General features: G+C 44.6%; 1 protein-coding gene across 1 annotated transcript in view; it reads right to left on the reverse strand.

The window, feature by feature from the left end:
• Positions 1–16830, reverse strand: part of RBBP6 (RB binding protein 6, ubiquitin ligase) — a 2624906-nt gene that overhangs the window by 1410093 nt on the left and 1197983 nt on the right. Inside the window, exon 11 of the mRNA XM_044089398.1 lies at positions 8189–8523. Within this exon, the coding sequence (XP_043945333.1) occupies positions 8189–8523 (335 nt within the window). The remainder of the gene's footprint in view (positions 1–8188; positions 8524–16830) is intronic.

Genomic DNA, 16830 nt, shown 5'->3' on the forward strand with positions numbered 1-16830 from the left:
CATAGAATGCAGGGTTTCTGAAAAAGAAAAATCCTCTGGAGGAGAAGCAGAAGGACTGGAATCCTCTCGCCTGAATCAGAATAAGGAGGAAAATCCTGAGTGTCTTCAGCAAGACTCTGAGTAATCTGAAGCCTGTTCCAAACTTTCCACCTCTGGCTCCACCCTAGGCCTCTTATCTGGAGGGGGCATAGAACCCCTGATTAAGGAAATTAAATCTTCTGCCATTTTAAGCATGTGTTTTTTAGGCACAGAGCCTGCAGAACTAGGACTGACACCTGAGGAAGGCAAACCAGGCCTGCCCTTAGAAGGTACCTTAGAGACTGAAGGAGAAGGCCTAACCACCTTAGGCAAAGAAGGAAGTACAGCAACCTGAGAGGCCCCCTCAGCCTGACCTGACTCCTGAGAGGCCACATCTTGCAAAATTAATGTCTCCCCCTGAGACTCAGCTGAAACCTCGGCTGGATCTACAGATTCCACCGTAGTTTCTAAAGAACCGGCGTCCGGAACGGACGACTCATCCTGCTTGGACCTTAACGATTTATCCTTGCGCTTCTTAGCAGTAGCGGGCGGAGGATCCGACGGCATATTGTAATTACACCGCTTACCAAAGACAAGCCTAGCGCAATCTAACCTACGTTTAATGGTGCGCTTATTAAACCTAGCACAAAAGTGACACCCGACTACGTCGTGCTCAGGCCCCAAACAAGGAATACAGAGAGAGTGGTAATCCCTATGCGGTATCTGTTTCCCACAAGAAATACAATTATTCACTTTTTCTGACATCCGGAATTAACTGAGGCAAGAAAAAACAAAAATATTCCCCAACGGGGTACTTAGCCCAACTTGGTTTCGGTCTGAAACTCAAAATACGAAAATTTCAGAACGCCGAACGGCACTTGCAAACGCTGCTTCTGCTTCGGACCATGCGGCAAAAAAGACTGAGGATATGACGTCGGTCATGCGCTTTAATACCAGGACGCACTGACGTCAGATCTGAGCGCCCATGACCGACGCCAGCCTAATACTTTGGTATTCGGGCCGACCGAGGACAGCGGACTACCCACAGGTTATGACTGCAGCAATGTGAGATGAAGAACATCCTGTAATTCTTTATTTTCTGCACAGTCGGGAATCAACATCATTTTCTGTTTAAGTAGTCCCATAATATGCTGCTGATACTTTAACATATGAAACTGGCATTTAAGGCCCTAATGGCCAAAGTAGCAGAAGTGTATACCTTCTTACCCTATCTGTCTAAGGTCCTGGAATCTCTATCAGAGAGGGTAGGGTTTTTGGCAGTAGTAGCCTTAATGCCTTTAAGTCCTTGGGAAATGGTCTCTGGGTCCGCAGTAGGATTCTTGAAGAGGAACTTGTGAGAGTCAGGTACTCTGTAATACCTGTCAGGCTTCCTCGGAGCTGGAGGTAAAGTGTCTGGAGCCAGGCTAGATTCCAAGTAGGCATCATCTACAATGTCCAGGACAGGAGGGATAGCTAAAGGCCTGTGTTGAGGGAGGAGTAAGAATTCCCTAAGCCTCTTTTTGGAGTCAGAGTAATTCTGGCTTTCCCAACGGAAATGCTCCCTAAGAGTGTGTAAGGTTTCACCAAAAGATAAATCTTCTGGAGGGGAAGCAGAGGGAATGGAATCCTCTGTCAGAATCCTCATAGGTAGATATGGGCAAATCCTGGTAATCAGAAGAAACAAATTTCAGAATCCTGATCAGAAGGAAAATCAGTTCTAGGTCTCAGAGGGAGAAGGCTAGCTTCCCCTGATTAAAGTAATAAGGTCTTCAGCCATTCTTATTTGTTTTTTAGGCATATGGGCCTGACCATGCGGTTTGGACGTCCGTGTTCTAGGCGTGGGTCAAGTTTTAGGCCTTGAACAAGATGGCGTCGGTCTGACATGCAAGTCAGGAGGCCTGAATACACCCTCAGAAGCCGGTGCCTGAACAGCGGCTCCAGACCCATCCAAGGTAGAGACATCCGCAGACTCCATAGTCGAAGAAGCATATCGTGGCACACCGGACTCCGAATGGGTCTCAGTAGAGGCCTGCGAATCTGAAGTAGCGGGTATCAGGGGCTGCGAAAGCGACTCACTGAGTACCGGCGAACTGGCGACTAGCTTAACGGAAGTGTCGTCTGCAACTTTGGACCTATGTGGTCTGTCTCTGTCTTTACCTTTATGTTTTTTCGGAATGTCGGTAGTCAGATGGCTTACCAAAGCCATTTCTGGATAGTTAAACAGAGTACCAAAATAATTTGCTGCAAAAAGAAACGACGAATAGTCCAGGGATTAAATAAGGCACAAAACCAACAGCAAGGGATGTCGTGGTCTGGGCCTAAGCAAAGAATGCAATACGAATGAAAATATTTATGAGGTATTTGCTTTCCACAGGTAATACAACTGTTAACTTTTACTGACATTGGTTAAGAGCAAGAAAAAAGATCCCCAATGGGGTACTTAGCTTTTTTGAAGACTTCGATTCTGAAACTCAAAAACGAATATTTCAGGAGTCGGCCGACTGGCACTTGCGAACTGCTTCTGCTTCGGGCACCTCGCGGCAAGAAAGACTGGTGTAATGGGGTTGGCTGCATGTTTTATACCCCTGATGACCTAACATCATGGAAGAAGAGACAGCATCCGATGCAGGGATCCATGACTGCAACAGTGAAACACGAAGAACATCCAGTGTTGTCTGGGCCAGTAAGGAGCCATAAGTACCATCCTTTTTATCTGTGTACCCTTACTTTCTTTAATACTGTGAGGATGAGGGGAAATTACAAACAAGCTAGAGACCTGCTACAACAAAATCACCAAATTCGCCACAGGGGCATCCTACCGTAGTCACCACTGTCTCTCACTTGCTGAAATGGGCTGGCTTGAACTCCCTCACCCTCCTTCAATGGTATCAACTCACACTCGCCCACAAACTAGTAAACCATCCACTAAATGTCCCATCCCTCCAGAATCTACTCCAACCCTATCGCACCACCAGACCACTAAGATCCAGCAACAAAAATCACTTGCAGATCACTAAAGCCAATAACTCTGCTGGTGAAGCCAAATTATGGAAATCCCTCCCACCCACAATTACCTCCGTTCCATCATGCACCCACTTAAAAACATTACTAAAAGCGCACCTAAAAACATGCTGGCTATGCCCTTGCAACTCCAACTCTAATATTACCCACCCCATCCAACCACTACCTTTCTTTCCACCCCACTGACTACCCTTATTATAGCAAGCTTGGATGCTCATAAGCCTACTATTTATTATACAGCAGGAACTTCTTATTGTAACAATTGTTAATGTCAGTTATGTACTTCACAGATAAAGATTCTAGCTGTCTACTGATGTACTATGTTCATCTGGAACTATGTTTGTAATTAATTGCTATGTTAATCAAACTGTTAATCGCTATGTAAATCCAATGCAACTACTGTCTGCATATTTTAACTGTGGAGCTTTTCTCCAGGGGCCTCTGCTGAAAATGGACCTACGTCCAGTTGGACACTCCCAGTCAACACATGTAAATATATAAAGGTAAGACAAAGAAAGAGGTCTGTCTAGTTGAAGAAAGCACCTGTTCTCCTTGCTTAATATACCACATCACGGTAGTATTGTCCATCACCATCTTTATTGTTCCTGGTACCAATCTTTCTGGAAATGCTCAAGGCCAGTATGTTTGCTGTCATTTCCTTTACATCGACGTACAGTGCTGACAGCTGCCTGTCTCACACCTCTTGGACTCTGAAGTCTCCCACGTGTGCTCCCCAAGACAGGACTGAGCTATCTGTGGTTAAAGTTTTGATGACTAGTGCAAAACGGAAGGGGGCTCCCTGCTGATGCTCTCCTCCACGCACAGAATATTCTTTTCAAGCTGCTTCCAAGGAATGCTGGCGTTGGGACCAGCAATTTTTTTTACAACTACTGCAATTTTCTTGTGTGTAGCTTTCCCAGTGGAACTTTCAGGATACATGAAGCCATGTACTCTAATACCCTCAAAAATTCCCTTGCTGTAATGGTCTGCTAACTTTGTGCAAGCCTGAAGTACTCACAGGATGATTACTCTGTACTCTAGTAAAACGGCCTTCAGTTTCAGAGACTAGGGTCTGCTCTCAGGAAGGCAACTCTGGTGCTGGCTGTCAGCTGTGACTTCTGGACATTCAGAGTGAGACCCACCTCCTGAAAGCAATCCACTGTGATTTGCAGCGTTCTCAGCAAGCCCCCTGATGTTGCCTGGATCAGGCAATCATTTGACTATGGGTAAATGTTGATTCTCCCTGGTTCTGCAAAATGCAAGAACTGGTGCTGGACATTTGGTAAAAAATCTGAGTGGAGTAAATAATCCCAATGGTAAGGCATAAAATTGGTAGTGAAACCACCCCCAAAGCATGTAAAAATAGGAATTTTCTGTGCTCCTGCAGGACAGGAACATGAAGGTAGGCTTTCTTGAAATCCAGTCACCATCCAAAACCCTTAGAAATATGAGGGACAGGAGTTTTTACAATGTTAACATGCTGAATTTCTGTACTGTCAGCTACATATGTTGAGTCTCAAGAGGCCCAGTATGGGGCCTATAGGTTCTTTCTTTTCTTGGGAGTAAGAGGTTTGAATAGAAATCTGTGCCCTCCACCCCTACAGGAACTGCCTGAATGGAACTCTACTGAAGTAGTGCCTCTATGAGGGGTGGAATCAAATTTCTTTGTTGTTTTGGAGAAGTAATACTTCAAAAGGGTGGATTCTTCCTAAACTGTAGGTGGTAACCCTTTCTGGTAACCTGTACTACCCATTTATCCTTAGTAATCTGCTCCCAGTGGGTGAGGAATGAGGCAATCCTTCCTCACAAACAGGATTAGAGTGGTGTTGAGCAGAGGCCTTAGATGACACACCCACTCACAGGTCTAAGGCCTTTTCCCCCTAAGGTGCTTTCTTTTTTCTTAGTTTGAGGGAAAGGTGCTGGGGTTACTAGGGTAGTTTCTGTTATATATGGGGGTACGGGAAAGGTAGAATTCTTTATCTGACTTATTTCCCCTTCTGGTCCAGTCTCTTGAACAACTTTGCTGCTGGGGATCCAAAGAGCAACTTCTTGTCTAGTGGGTCATTAAAATTAATTAGATTAATTAATTAAAATTTTCTGGCAGGGTAGCGTCCTCAGTCAGCTATGTCTCCTTGTTACAGACCCTGTAACAGCCACTACTGTATGATGCATCCACTGCATCAGACACATTTTAAGTGAATATCTGGACACCTGGAGGGCAACACTGCAAAATTCCTGGATGTCCTCCTGGAATTTCTTGTCTTGTATTCCCTATACCTTAGTTTTAAACTGTTCCTGTACAGACTCGAGGTAATCTGAACTGGAGCTGGCAGTTCAAAGACATCATGGCCAGGGTGGCCAAGGTGTAGGTCTTTTTGCCAAACTGGTCTATAAATATATTCTTCCTATCACTTGGCAAAGGGCTCTTGCTGCAGGCCCAATGATCCTTTATAGGACTCCAGAGACACCACAGCTGGATCTGTCACTGGACGGTTACACAGAATTATCTGTGAGACTCAAGCACCCTATAGAAATTATCTGGCTTCTTGGGGACAGGGGGGGGGGTTCAGGAATCTGTATGCATTGGTACTTAGGCAAACATAATCTAAGACTTTGTGGACTGGAAGTAAAGCCAGGAGTTTAGATGTAACCAAGCTCAGGAGCCTTTGACAACTGGACTGTGCCCGAGAGAATTCCCTAGACTCCCAATAAATGGATTCCCTCATTCCATGAACAGTATTACCCAAACGTCTTCATGGGGCATAGCTGAGTACAAGGGTGTCTTCGGTGGCAGAGTTCAAATATTTCTGAGGGGGATAAAGCTCTGCATAGGCAAGTTCATCTTCTGAGGACTCAAGTGTCTCCTATGTGGATATGTTCCTTTTCCTTTTGTTTTCCCCAGGGAGGCCCCCTGGCACAGGATCCTTTTCCAAGATGGTGTGGTTTGATTTCATGAAATTCATGAAGACCTGCACCAGCCTGAGTAGAACCTATGGAGCACCTGGGGCAGAGGTGGCAGGGGATCTGCCAGCATCTGCTAGGGCAAACTTACCTGCCTTTTAGACTTGGGAGTGGATAAAGCCTCAGGTCATGGGTGGGCACCCATGACCATGATCAGGTTCCTGGTATTTCATCCTGCACTATTTACAAGGGAATATCACCCTCAGCCTCCATCAACAGAACCATGGCACTAGAAGCAGTGACCTGTAACAGTTAAGGACCCAAACAACACTTATCTGGTGTCAGTAAGAGAGGACTTGACTGTAGTTATGGCGGTCACTGGAGGGGACCAGGAGGCTGCAGAGGTGCCTCACCTGTGTCAACAATCTCAAATTGGGGTGGGGAGCTGCATGGAAAGATGTTTTCAGCATATTACACATCCTTCTCCTTTAAGCGCTTCTTATGATACTTCTTCAGGATGACAGCATGAGAACAGGCAGACACCATAACATGAAAAGGCTGACTGCTGCCTTAATACTCACTGAGGTATTTGGCCCTATGCTTAATGGCTTTGCTGTTAAATCTAGCACAAACAAAATGAGAAGCCTGGCATGTAATGCCCAGGCCCTAATCATAAGAATGGCAGTTTTTGTGAGGTATCCATTTTCCACACAAGATACAATTAAACTTCTTTTAAACACCAAACAGTTAAATTCAAGCGATAAACAGGTTTCCCAACAGGGGACTTAAGCTTGAAAATCAGGGGATTCAGCTAAGTGGACTGGTGATGCCCCCACACAGCTTTTTGCACCAGTCTGACACCAAGAAAACCGACTAAAGATGGTGTTGGCTAATAGCCCTTCACACCTCCAACAACCCGATGCTGGACAGCAAGGGCATTTGCTGGATTGGAGGGGGGGGTGAAAGACACTGGTATCTGGGACAGCCTTGAGCTTTTTCAATTCAGGATGTCCCAAGAATTAGTACTATGCTGAAAATTTTGCAGATGTTCATCATAGTCAATGCCTTAAATGACTGCGGTGGATGCCATCAGTAAAGTAATACCTGCATATCTTAACAACAGTAAATGCCCCAGTAATGCAAGTGCACAGCGATTTAACTCTCAAATCAATGACTCTTTAGGACAGACCACAAATTAAAGACTCTGGCAAACAGCACAAGCTCACAAATCCGTCTATAACCCCAGCTGCAAATGCATACATAAAAAAGAAAACAATTCTCTATTTTTTTTCACACTCATTAAAATGAATTCTATCTGAATAACAGTAAATGATCCACTTAATTCTTCAGGCAAAGTTCACCAACCATTCAGGATGACAAAATGTTGGCAGTAGCAGTAGTTTTAGCCTACAATCCAATCTTTCATATGCACAGACACAAATGTCTGTGTGTGTGTGTGTGTGGGGGGGGGGTGATGCATGCTAATGCTGCAGCCTGGGCATTACATTATGTATAGTAGTTTTTTTTTTTCAATAAAGAGCACTCTAGGATCAACAGCACACACAGTGGTACATTACATGAAGCATAACCATATGCAAAAAATGCCTGCTGAAAATGAAATAAGTGCAACACTACTTTGGAAATTAGCTTCATCCTTAAGTACCATTAGTATGACTAACTTGCACAAATGTGGTACTACATTAAAACTAGTCAACGAATGACATGTGCTCTAAATCGTCTTTTACTGTGGGTGTAAGCTGCCTCCATGGCTTACTCCTTGTTGCCCGCTTTCATCCTCTCCCTCCCCAAAAATCATACTCTCCTCCCATGAGTTGTTTCTACACCCTGCTCCTCTGTCCTCTCTGGTATTCCCAGCTCTGGTGTACACCTAGTTATTAACTTCTAATCCATTTTCAGCAGTAGTCACTCAACCTTAATGCCATGTCCATAGATAGCTTTAACAAAACAGCCGTGGATAATTTTAGTACTTCAGTGTTTCACCCTCACTAACACACAGTACATGCAACTCAGTGCAAGTGAGGGACATTTCTGCAAGCACACATCTGTTCAAACATACACAGAGAACAAACTCCGTGAATTAAATCTGATCCACGTCCCAGTTTAATAGTCAAGGTTACACCTGGAATAAAAGGCAACACCATTAATGCACCACCATAACCACCCTAAAAGCAGTTAGTAGTATCACAGAAGCACTCTGTTTCAGAATCACTGTTTTTTTTCCACTTACTTTGATTCTAAGCCCTCCAGTGTTTCAGACTTGAGTGGTGCTGTAGATGTGTTAGCAACAGAGACAGATACAGCTGAATGACTACCATGCACAGTAGTTGTAACTGTACTTGCAACTGTGGTTTGTGATGCTGTTGAAACAGGAACTGTAATGGGAGCTGAAACTGAAGCAGAGGCTGTAGCTGCTGCTACCATCAGTGGATCCTGCTGCCTAGAGGCTGTCACTCTTCCCACTAGTTGCATGGTACGAGCAATGGGTGGTTTTGCCTGACTCTGAACTGGTTGCTTTCGAAGTCTTTTTGTATAACCGGTTTCATTTTTGAAGTTGTTCACAGCCTACAAATTAAACAAAGAATGAGTCAAAGCAAGCCACCATTTTCTAAAAGTTCTTAAACAGGAAGTCTACAACCTTTAGGAAACTCGACTTATTGTAAACTAGCTTAAATGATATTGTCTGTAACTTACAAATTACATATTACATTAAACGGAAACTGGTGAATTAAAAATCAAAGCCAAAAGTTTTACAACAGTTAAACCTAAATCTTTGTGCCTTACGTTTTATTTTGTCAAAGGGTTTGTTAAAAAAGAACACAAATACAAAGTACAGCTGATACACTCCATATTAACACAAACAATGCAAAGTAAATGGCTTCTCTAGTTTTAGGATAACTTCATAAGTTCCAACAAAATACATCACTCTTGCATTACAATGAAGGCACTCATTTTTAAGACCACCAATGTCTCATCTGTAATGATGTGATAGCTGAAAGTGTCGTTGAGCATTTTACAGTACATGGAAATATACATTTAGATAAGCTGGGTGAGCTGCGATAAGTATACATTGTGCTTATTAATTTACTACTTACACAGTCACATTTACTTTATTCCTACATAAATATAACTAATATTTCAGTTTTTCTGAGAGCAAAAGGGTCAACAATGTTGCCTCCAAGTTTAAACTTAGAGTGCTTCAGGCAACAGAATCACAACACTGAAAGCTCTACAACTAGAGGTATTTAGTCTATACTTCAATACTTAGCTATGAACAGTTCAAGTGTGCAATGTCATCACCTAAGGGAATAAAGGTAATGTCAAGCCAACTAGCACACAGGTTTTGCTGATTACAACTACTGCCAGCAACCTGGGGGTTGGAATTGGGATAGAGTTGATGGCAGCCAGCAATCATTCCAAGGGGCAGTACCTATCAACATGACACTGCTCCTTAACAATATCAAGGACTTAAGATTACCTTTAAACAAAAGCACGAGCCAGCCTAAGCTTAGTAGTGCCTCAGGCTAATCACAAGTGGGAGAAAGCATGTATAGCGGCCTGTTTCAGTACACTGCAGGGAGGTGGAACAAGCCACAACTTGTGGTTAAAAATGAACCCTCTAAAAATTCTCAGGTCATAAATTCAGCTACATCAGCAGGGCTGAATGTCCTAGTGCTTAGTGGCAGAGACAAATCAGAGTAACAACGGGGCTACTGTAAATAAAAAAGTTTGATAACAGCTGTGATATGACAGATCATAAGCAACTTTTGCCTGCAAGTGAGGTTGCTGAAATGATCATTCTGTAGATAGTCATCATAACTGTGAATTCAGAAACCGCAAACTGCCATTTTTTACCCCCTTTTCTAATGTAAAGCAAATTTAAGTGGTCGCATATGTAGGAAAGTGGGCTGCATGGGGGAACAGCTCCTCTAGGAAAAAAATACAATTTTAAAAAAGGCAGGTTTCACAATGTCAGGACTTGCATTTTTGGGCCCTGAAACTGTCGCGCAGCACTCTGCCAAAGCACTTCACCCCACAAACAATGATACCTTAAAAGACATTTAAACATATTAAGTGTCTGCAACAAAATAACTGAGCTCCATTCCCGGAAGGCACAACATGCTCCAGACATTCTTGTACTTTCTAAAAACTGGCTAAAATAAAGCATTAAAAACACAGGGATTACACAATTATTTACATGTATTATACAATTTACAGAATGCGCAGGTAACATCAGCAGCACTACATACAAACTGAGGATAAATAAAGCAAATTATGAAATAAGTACATTTTGCAGCAACACAGCACTGGGTGCAGTACACTGGGTCAGGCAATCAAATGCATTTGGCCACATATTTTCATGTTGCAAGTTGGAGGTACAAGGCTCTTATGGGGCATGGCTGACCTCCACCAAAGTCTCAAGCTTCTTTTGATCTCTATAGCTCTTGTGAATGAGTACTACCAAGTTTCGTCTTCCTGAAGTTTACAAAGAGCTTGCAAATAGAAAACTGGCATTCTTCTAGTAGGCAACACAGCACTTTATGCAAATCTTTGGCAAGATTTGTCTTCTGCACATACAGTTAGAATGCTTTCCATGGATGTCACAAACCATAGAATATTTTATTAAGCCCAATTCCAACTCTATCATTCACTGTTTAATTCAGTAACAATAGTCAAAGATGACTGCACCAACAGCCATCCTTATAATAAAACCAGATGCTCTCTAAATGGGTGATTACTCTCTGGAAATTGTCCACAAAGGCAAGAAAATCACATCCACGACTACTTTGTGGTAAAATGTAAAGCTGCAAGACCATTTCACTTTAAGTCGTATATATCAGCCTGATGCAAGACAGAGATACATTTATAGGGACATCCATGAATACTATGGAAGTAAGACAATAAGGTCAAAAACTCAATGAATACTATGGCAGAGTTAAGTCCTACGACAAACCTACAGATTCTTTAGGTAATACTGAAGTTACCAAGCACAGAAGAAAAACAAATCAGAAATGAAGAGATACTGACTTAGACAAACACTGACAGACGCTAGAACAAAACGCTTGCCTGTGCAATCATCAGTAAGTCTTGATCTTACTTTTCCTCCAAAGAACAATTAAGTTGCAACCAGGGCTTTTATCTTTAAAGCTCACAAAAAGTACAGTTGTGTACACTTACCATAAATGTAGATGTTAGAGTGTATTCACTGATGCAGTCATCACCTGAGGGTTACCCTTGCTATGATAGCCCTTAGCCGTCCCGATTACCAGAGTCAATGTTTTTCTGCGTCGGCTGCTGTCGCCTGTAGTCTGACATCAGGTTGTTAATGCTATAAAGCAAGGCAGCCGACGCCATTACATCAGTTTTTCTTGCCCTAACCTGTTAGGAGCACAAGGAAATATGGCAAAGTGGTCCTGGTGGCTAAAAGCCACCATGAGAAGTTTATGTCCCCCTAAAGAAAGAGGATATAAGGGGGAAGGAGGGAGGGAAACCAGGACTGCAACAGTGAATACACTCGAACATCTACATTTATGGTAAGTGCACACAACTGCACTATGTTCTTCGTGTTTCACTGTTGCAGACATCACCTGTGGGAGGATCCCCAAAGCTGAGGAGAAGGGTGGAAGGATTAGTTGGTGACCTAGGATGGGTCAGCATGCCCAGAAGGACTGCAGAGGCAAACCCTGCCCTAGCCTTAGAGAAAAGAGGTGGTAATGCTTTGTAAAGGTAAGGACAGAGGTCCAGGTGGCAGCTTCCAATACGTCCCTAGTGGAAACTCCTCTGAGGAATGCTGTGGAACTGGAGGCTGCCCTGGTGGAATGGGTACGAATAGACTTAGGGGGTGGTTTCCCAAGGAGTCTGTAGCAGAAATGGATACACTAATATCCATCTGGAAATGGTTTGCTTGGAAATGGGTTTCCCCTCTGCCCCTGGGGGAAGGCTGACAAGAAGCTGGTCTATTTTTCTTAAGGGTTTAGTACGGTCCATGTAGTACCTGAGCTGTCTGTGCACGTCTAGTGAGTTCATAATTCTTTCCCCCTTGTTTTGAGAGTTAGAAAAGAAGGTGGGTAGATGTATGGCCTGCTTCAGGGTCACATCAGATACCACCTTGGGCAAAAAGGAGGGATTAGTCCTCAGGGGGAACCTGTCTGCATGGAAAATGATGAAGGGCTCAACGGCCATGAGTGCCTGTAGTTCTGAAACCCTTCTGACTGAGGTGACAGCTAGTAGGAAAGCAGTCTTCCAGGAGAGGCATCTCAATTCTGCTGAAGCAGCAGGTTCAAATGGTGGTAAGGTTAGTTTTTTTCTAAAACATAATTCAGGTCCCAGGCTGGCGTGGGTGGCTTTCTGGGAGGTCTGATAGTAGAAGTTCCTCTGAAGAATTGTTTAATCAAAGGATGTGATAAGAGGGGCTGGTCTGTATCGAAATGAGATGAAATGGCTGAGGCATGGATTTTAATACAAGAGAAGGAGAGGCCACAGTAACTTGGCTAGGTAGTCCAAGATAAGAGGGATGGAAGATTGTGAGGTACTGCCCCCTCTGGACTGGCTCTAGGAGCAGAATCTTTTACATTTCCCTACGCAAGACTTTCTGGTGCTGGGCCTTCTGGGCTCTGTGATAACGTCTACGACCTGTTTGCTTTTAAAATATTAGCCATGCTAACAGTCTGAGAGTCGGCAAGTTTGGGGGCAGCACCCCCCCCCCCCCAACCTGGGTCAAGAGGTCTGAGATCAGGGAAAGCTGCCTGGGAGGCTGTAGTGTCGGGCTGCGCAGTAAGGGGTACCAATGCTGTCTGGGCCATTCTGGAGCAATGAGGATGGCCTTTAGTCTCTCCTCCCTTATCTTGATCAGTGCCCTTGGAAATAAGAGGCAGAGGAGGGAATGAGTACACATATAAGGAGTTCCAGAGGAAGGTCAAGGCATTCACCTTCCACGGTAGGTGGCGATACTCCCTGGTACAGAATTTTTTTCACCTATTGGTTGAGGTGCGAAGCAGAGAGATCCCCCTCCGGAGTTCCCCACTTCTGAATTACTTGCAAAAAGATTTTTCTGTGGAGCTGCCATTCATGGGGGTCCAGTATGTTTCTGCTTAGGTGGTCTGCCAGGGTGCTGTTGATCCCTGGTAGGTATTGGGCAATCAGGTGTAATCCCACGGAGGAGGCTGTGAGCCAAAGGTTCATGGCTAGCCTGCACAGAGGGTAAGATTGTGTCCCTCCCTGTTAGTTGATATACCACATTACTGTGGTGTTGTCTGTTTTGATAAGGAGAACCCCTGACCTGAGATGGGGTTTGAAGGATGTCAAGAGCCTTTTGTACTGCCATCATTTCCTTCTGATTGATGTATAAGGAATGTGCTGGGCATCCCAAAGACCTTGGGTGCATCTGCCTGCTAGGTGAGAGCCTCAAGCAACGTCTGAGGCGTCAGTGGTGATGGTCTGCCCGGTAGGGCGGAGGATGAAGGGAAGACCCTTGTTCTTGGCACAGGCCCCTGCCCACCAGAGAAACACGGCCCTTACACAGGGGATCAAGTGGGAGAGAGCTCTCTAGAAGCTGAGAGTGCTGACACCAAAGGTTCTTTAGATACCACTGAAGTTTCCTCATGTGAACCTGGCCAGAGGAATTAGAAGGATGCAAGATGCCCTGTATCCCAAGGCTTGCAGGAACTTCCTCGCAGTGAAGTGACTTTTGGAAATCAGCTGGGTAAAGTAGAGAGGCAGGAAGCTCTGCTTTTCTGGGATAGGAAGGCCATTTGGGATGGTGTGTCCAGTAGTGCTCCCAAGAACATGATCTTCCTGGAAGTTGTTTGATTTATTCTCGTTGATGGTGAACCCTAGGGTAGTTAGGAGGGTTTTGACAAAGACAAGGTCCTGGAGCAGCTTTTCTTTGCACTCTGCCTGAATGAGGCAGTCATCCAGATAAGGGTAAAAAATGTATATTTCTCTGTCTGCAAAATGTTATGGCCGGGGCTAAGCGTTTGAATACTCTGGGTGCAGTAGATAAACCAAAGGGTAGTGCAGAGAACTGAAAGTGTTGTGAGCCTGCTCTGAAGTACAGGAATTTCTTGCAGGATTCGCTTATGGGGATGGGGATGTGGATGTAGGCATCTTTTAGGTCTAGGGTCACTAGCCAGGCATTTTTTGTGCAAAGTTAGCATTTTGAATTTGGGGACCACCAGGGAGGTGTTCAGAATGGATAGATCCAGTATGGGGCGCCAAGTGCCCTCTTTTCTGGAATAAAAGTCTTTGCCTGTTTGATCTGATGGGACAGGTTCTACTGCCCCCTGGGATATGAGAGTTTGGACCTGTTTCAATGCCTCTGCCCACTGATTTGGAGTTAAGTCTGGGTACCCTCTTGGAATTGGAAGTTTGCTGAAAGAGAATTTGTATCCCTGAAAAATGATCTAAGACCCACTGGCCCTTTGTTACAGAAAGCCAATTTTCTTTGCTGAGGGAGAGCCTTCCTCCTAGCTTTTGGTGAGTGAAAGGAGGGCGGGGGGGGGGGTCATTAAGAGGTTTTGCCATCAAAGGGTGGCTTAGAACTTCCTGCCTTTGAGGCAGAAGTGGTCCCCTGTTTGGTTCTCTGCTGTCCCTGGGATAGGGGCCTGGGTGGTCTGGCCCTGCGGGGCTTACCTTGGCCCTGTCTGCTAGGTGCGGGGAAGGACCAGTGGTTAGATGGAAAGTTCTTGCTGAAACTGGGAGGTTGAACCTGAAAGAATTCTTTTACTGTTTGCATAGATTTTGCTTCGTCTTCCATATTTTTAATCACCTCTTCTGCTTTTACTCCAAACAGGTGATCCTTATCCAGGTGTGCATCAATTAATTTAGACTTGACATGATCACGGAGAGACTGTTCCTTCAACCATACAGGTCTCCTAATGACAGATCCTGACACTGCTGCCTTGCTTGAGACTTCTACGGTGTCATATCCACAGTGTAATGAGTGTTTGGTCACTTGACAAGTAGAGTGCAGTAAATCTGCTAACTCTTTCGAACTGGCAGTCAGGAAAGGTTGAAATCTTTTGTTTTAATAGTTCCAAAGTGTGTTGTTTATATTTTAACATATGTAACTGACAGTTGAGTGCTCTGATAGCCAAGGTTGCAGAGGTGTATACTTTTTTACCCCATCTGTCCAGAGCCGTGGAGTCCTTGTCAGAAAGAATAGGATGCTTTGCAGAACTAGCCTTAGCTCCTTTTGGTCCTGTGTAATTACCTCTGGGTTTGCAGCAGGATTTCTGTACAGGTATTTGTGAGAATCCAGTACTCTGTAATACCTGTCAGACTTACTGGGAGCAGATGGGAGGTCGTCAGGGGGTAAAAGCTGGATTCATGGATAACATCATACACCACTTCTAAAATAGGGGGGATTGGCCAGGGGTCGGTGCTGGAGCAGGTCCAGAAACTCTCTAAGTCTTTTCTTAGACAGGGGGAAATCCTGAGATCCCCATTGGAACTGTTCCCTGAGGGTGTGAAGGGTTTCCTCAAAGGAAAGGTCTTCTTGGTGGGGAGGCAGAAGGAATGGATTCCTCTGCATATGAATCCTTACAAGCAGTCAGAGGTTGTTGTTCCTCTTCAAAATCTGAATAATCAGATTCCTCAGAATCCTGTTCTGAAAATTTCAGAAGGGTGTCCTTTCCTTTTTGAAGTTGCGGCCTGACTACCCCTGGTAAGGGAAATGAGATCCTCCGCCAGTTTAAGCACTTGTGCTTGGGGTGGTGGAGTAGGAGCAAGATGGTGGCTAGAGGCAGATTTTTCTAGGAGTGGCCTGGCTTCTAGGCCGAAGAGTTTCCATTAGTCTGAGAGAAACGGTAGTCGGATGACAAGCCATCGTTTTTTTATCTAGATTCGGTAATGTGAGAGGCCTCCTCGGAAGCTGGTGCCTGCGTCGCAGCTCTGGACCCAACTGAGGCAGACACAGCGAATGGCTCGGAAAAAGAAAATTTCTGCGGCATACTGGACTCCGAAAGGGTCTCGGTAGAGGCCTGCATAGATATCAAATCGGGCATCAGGGGCTGTGAAAGCGCCACACTGAATTACGGAGAACTAACGACCTGCTTAGAGATACAGTCGTCGGAAGGCTTAGCCTTATGTGGTTCGTCTCTATCTTTATCTCTGCGTTTTTTCGGAATGTCCACGGATTGTTGGCTGATGGATGCCATTTCGGAATGTGAAGATGGAAGACGAAAATGCCCGTCTACAATAAGAGCTCTACGGCGAATGGTTCTCGCATTAAAGAGGGCACAGAACCAGCAACGGGGGACGTCGTGGTCTGGGCCTAAACAAGTGACACAGTATGAATGGAAGTCTAGGTGTGGGATCTGCTTTCCACAGGTGAGACAATTGTAAACTTGTTTGGACATCAGTTAGTGCAGGAAAAAGGATCCCCAATGAGGTACTTAGCTTTAGACATTTTCAGCTGTAATTCAAACTCTGGCAGCAATCGACCGGCACACTTGCGAACTGATTCTGCTACGGGCTCCACAGCAAGAAAGACTGATGTAATGGCATCAGCTGCCTTGCTTTATAGCACTGACGACCTGATGTCATACTACAGACGACAGCAGCTGACGCAGAAAGACACTGCCTCTGGTATTCGGGCTGACCAAGGGCTAACCACAGCAGGGATAACCCACAGGTGATGACTGTATCAGTGAAACACAAAGGACATTAATAGTTACCAATCAAATGAGAATACAAATGCCTAAGATGATGTAGGAGTTCTGTCTTGTAACAGTAAACTGCAAACAGCAAGAGATTTTCTGCAGGACTGTCAAATCACAAAGAACAAGCAATACAACATTGTGCAATCTGAACTGCACGCAACAGCAATCCTAAGGAAGAAATATTAGCAAACCACTTTCAGATCATATGTGG

The sequence above is a fragment of the Protopterus annectens genome, chromosome 12.part0 (assembly GCF_019279795.1).
Source record: "Protopterus annectens isolate FY-2018-M chromosome 12.part0, PAN1.0, whole genome shotgun sequence".
Classification (NCBI taxonomy): domain Eukaryota; kingdom Metazoa; phylum Chordata; order Ceratodontiformes; family Protopteridae; genus Protopterus; species Protopterus annectens.